At 39.7% G+C, this 4,353-nt stretch overlaps 1 protein-coding gene across 1 annotated transcript in view; it reads left to right on the top strand.

Annotated features, from left to right (window-relative positions):
* ddx46 (DEAD (Asp-Glu-Ala-Asp) box polypeptide 46) overlaps positions 1-4,353 on the top strand; it is a 16,984-nt gene that overhangs the window by 2,754 nt on the left and 9,877 nt on the right. Inside the window, exons 3-11 of the mRNA XM_014018401.1 lie at positions 419-541; positions 666-750; positions 860-1,028; positions 1,114-1,355; positions 1,461-1,571; positions 1,647-1,812; positions 3,288-3,408; positions 3,574-3,749; positions 3,833-3,954. Of these exons, the coding sequence (XP_013873855.1) occupies positions 419-541; positions 666-750; positions 860-1,028; positions 1,114-1,355; positions 1,461-1,571; positions 1,647-1,812; positions 3,288-3,408; positions 3,574-3,749; positions 3,833-3,954 (1,315 nt within the window). The remainder of the gene's footprint in view (positions 1-418; positions 542-665; positions 751-859; positions 1,029-1,113; positions 1,356-1,460; positions 1,572-1,646; positions 1,813-3,287; positions 3,409-3,573; positions 3,750-3,832; positions 3,955-4,353) is intronic.

The following is a 4,353-nucleotide window of genomic DNA, read 5'->3' as shown; positions in this document are numbered from 1 at the left end:
GGATAAAAAAGAGGCAGATACAAGATTTATTCTTCTTCTGCTACCTTTCATTTTGTTACAGGTGAAATGAATAAATTTCTAAATAAAATAATATAAAATAAAATGTTAAACAGTTTAATGGTGTAAAGGTTTTTAGACCATTTTTTCTGGCATATTAATCACCAGATTAATCACCTTTAAAATATGTTCGTTATTGATTGGTTTGACATATTAATTCAATGAGTGTTTTTATTGWAATTACATTTTTAGTTTTAATCCCACAGGAAGTTGAGTGAATGAAAACAACTAAAATAAAAGTTAATTTTCTCTCCAAAAGTCTTGTTTGGATTTCAAACAAAGAGCATCAAAATGTGGACCAAAGTGATGTTGATTGATATTTACCTCTTGTCTTGTTTTGTTCACACACATCTGGGGCCAGGCGTTCCAGGAGCAGAGACCGAAGAAGGTCCAGAAGCCGGGACAGGAAACGGTCCGGGAGCAGGAATCGGACACGCAGGTCTCGAACTGCCAGCCCGGCGAAGAGCAAGAAAACTGATGAAAAGTGAATCTTTTCCTTGATTTATAAACACAAAAAACACATTGAGTCATTAAGCAGTTATTTGGAAAGAAATGTATTTAGCAGAAACATTAAATTAACTTTTTTTTTTTTGTTCTTTTACTTACAGGCCAAAGAGCAAAGAGAAAGACAACCTTCATCCTGTTTCTGACAAAAAGATTAAAGAGGAAAAAGAAGATGAGAAGGTTGAAGATGTGAGTTTATTTCCTTTTTCTTTGTTTCTGATGTTTATAGCATTTTATTATACAATTGTCTGATTGAGGTAAAAAAAATCTTATTTTCTTTTTGTTTGTGTCTCTGCAGCAAGACTTTGACCAGAACAAACTGGAGGAGGAGATGAGGAAGAGGAAGGAGAGGGTGGAGAAATGGAGGGAAGAGCAGAGGAAGAAGGCCATTGAAAACATCGGGGAGATCAAGAAAGAGCTGGAGGAAATGAAGCAGGGCAAGAAATGGAGCCTTGAGGACGACGACGGTGAGGATGCAAACTGAAATGTTTCAGTGCAGGAAAGAAAACTCAGTAAAATATATATTTCAGATTAAAACTGTCTTCGTTCCAGACGATGACGAGGATTTTTCGGCTGTGGTGGAGGCTGACGATGACGAAGAAACGGATGGAAAGGGGGAGGGCAAGGAGAAGGATGCAAAGGAGGTGAAGAAAGAGGAAAGCGAGAAGGAAGAGACGACTCCCATGGAGCAGCAGGCCGAGGAGGACGAAGTGGATCCTCTGGATGCTTACATGGAGGAAGTCAAACAGGAGGTGAAGAAGTTCAACATCGGAGCAATGAAGGGAAACGACAAGGTGAGGCTGTTACTGTTTGTGTTTGTTGCCTTTTCCCCTTTATAGTCTCTAAAGATATTAACAAATCATCTGTATGGTTTTATCCCCGATTGTTTTTATGAACAGAAAGGAGCAATGACCGTAACTAAAGTGGTGACGGTTGTTAAAACTAAAAAGTTGCCTCACACACACAAGAAGAAGGGTGAGCTGATGGAGAACGACCAGGATGCCATGGAGGTGCGTCTGTGATGATTCAGTGACTCGTTCAGGGTTTTTCCCCCGATGTTTGTTTAAACTGTTATGTGTTGTCAGTACTCGTCAGAGGAGGAGGAGGTGGACCTGCAGACGGCTCTGACAGGCTTCCAGACCAAACAGAGAAAAGTTCTGGAGCCCGTCGACCACGGGAAGATCCAATATGAGTCGTACCGCAAAAACTTCTATGTGGAGGTTCCTGAGCTGGCCAAGATGACACCAGAGGGTCAGTGACTCTTGTTTTGGGAGCAAAAATGTTTTTTTTTATTTATTGCTCATGTGTCAACATCAACTTTATTTATAAAGCACTTTTAAAAACAGCTAATAGCTGCACCAAAGTGCTGCACAGTAATCCACGAATATCACAAAACCACAATAATTGCTAAAATACACAATAAATTACTAGGGGTGCAACAATACATGTACCCGTATCGAACCGTTCAACACACACTTGTATGGAACAATACAGATATTTAAAATTTACTTTATCAACTTGTCTTCTGAAGATGCTCTGTGTTGAAGGATCAGTGGATCTGTGTTCGACTACTCCACCTAGGCTGTATTTTTGAGCACAGATCCACTAAGAAACTTGCTGTTTCAGCAACATTTAATTTAAAAACTGTACTTTTGAGGTTAAACAAATGTTCATAATTAATTTAAATAAATTACAAGTTAAGAAGGGGCATGGACATTTCTCTTTTTTGTTTTGAAAAAATATCCAACCGTGAGACTAAAGTATCGAACCGAATCATGAATTTTCTGTATCGTTGCACCCCTAATAATTACAACCAACAATGGTAAGAACAGATAAATTACAATGCCAGGCCCTACTTTAATTAAACACCATTGAATAAAAGTGAGTCTTAAGAAGCACTTTGAAGTTTTCCAAGCTATGAGCAGATCTAATGTGAAAAAGTTGTTCCATAGATTGGGAGCAGACACAGTGAAACCACGATCACCTCTACTCCGAAATCTGGATCTTGGAACATCTAAAAACATCTGTTTTTTGGCTTCAGTGCTCTAGATGAAGAATGAACATGCAAAAGATCTTGTAGATAGGTTGGAGCAAGGCCATTCAAAACTTTAAAAACTAACAATAAAATCTTAAAATCAATTCTGTGAGCTACAGGTAACCAGTATAATGAAGCCAACACAGTTGTTAGATGCTCATGTTTCCATGCCCCAGTTAAAAGTCGGGCTCCAGCATTTTGAATCATTTGGAGACGATGTAGGGAGGACTGATCTATGTCCTTGTACAATGAATTACAGTAGTCTAAACGTGTTGTGATGAAAGCATGTGTAATTTTCTCAAAATCTCTAAAACAAAAATAGGACTTCACCTTGGCTAAAAGACGTAAATAAAAAAGCCTGATTTGACAACTGAATTCACTTGCTTATCCAGTTTCAAACGGCTGTCAAAAACAACACCAAGATTTCTAACAGCTGTCTGGTAAAAAGGAGATAAAGATCCAAGAATTGCATCAGGGTCACTTCCAGCATTTTTCTGTCCAAATAAAATGATGTAAAAAAGGCATGTAAATCTGTACATCATCTGCAAATGTGGTTTTATTCATTCTTCATTTTACAGTGAGGCTGGTATTTGTTAGTTTTTATCAGTTTATTTATGAACGGCTAAACCAGAAAACTTCTTCTCATCTAACATTTCTTTGATGCTCCGATTTTTGTTTTTTACACTAACAGAAGTAAACTCATTCAGACTGGAACTGGAAGGGATTACTGTCAAAGGGAAGGGTTGTCCCAAACCCATCAAGACCTGGGTCCAGTGTGGGGTGTCCATGAAGATCCTGTCCTCCCTGAAGAAGTGAGTATTCGTCAACAATTATTTTAAAGGAAAACTGCTCACTTTATAATTTAAATCTATTGTATTTTATTTAGTTAACTCTTTTTCCTCCTGCGTGTGATGCACCATTCCTTCAAATTAAAGACCAAAACAACACGTTGATGTTTTTCCCTTAAATGTAATCAGGCATGGCTACGAGAAGCCCACACCGATCCAAGCTCAGGCCATCCCTGCCATCATGTCGGGTCGAGACCTCATTGGCATCGCTAAGACCGGAAGTGGGAAAACCATCGCTTTCCTGTTGCCCATGTTCCGACACATCATGGACCAGAGACCCCTGGAGGAATCTGAGGGACCCATCTGTAAGTCTGAGAAACATAAAATAACCCATTCACTCCAGCATTAAAGTTCAAAACAAGTGAGGACATATTCCTGCTTTTTACAGCTGTAATTATGACTCCGACCAGAGAGTTGGCTTTACAGATCACGAAGGAGTGCAAGAAGTTCTCCAAAGCTCTGGGACTGAGGGTGGTGTGTGTTTACGGAGGCACGGGAATCAGCGAGCAGGTAAAACCCTTCACAGTAAGACTTCCCGTAATCACCGGACGTACAGATAAAATGACTGAAGCAAATTTATAATCAGAGTAATATAGTGTACGCTGTTAAGTGTCAGGAGGACTTTGGTCAGTTATACACTGGGGAAACAAAACAGCTACTGTTCAAAAGAATGAGCCAGCACAGACAAGCTACTTCATCGGGTCAGGACTCTGCAGTTTACACTCATCTGCAGGTCAGGACTCTGCAGTTTACACTCATTTACAGGTCAGGACTCTGCAGTTTACACTCATCTGCAGGTCAGGACTCTGCAGTTTACACTCATCTGCAGGCCAGGACTCTGCAATTTACACTCATCTATAGGCCAGGACTCTACAGTTTACACTCATCTACAGGCCAGGACACTCATCT

The sequence above is a fragment of the Austrofundulus limnaeus genome, unplaced genomic scaffold, assembly GCF_001266775.1.
Source record: "Austrofundulus limnaeus strain Quisiro unplaced genomic scaffold, Austrofundulus_limnaeus-1.0 Scaffold192, whole genome shotgun sequence".
Lineage (NCBI taxonomy): Eukaryota > Metazoa > Chordata > Actinopteri > Cyprinodontiformes > Rivulidae > Austrofundulus > Austrofundulus limnaeus.
This window is presented reverse-complemented; position numbering and strand designations above follow the sequence as displayed.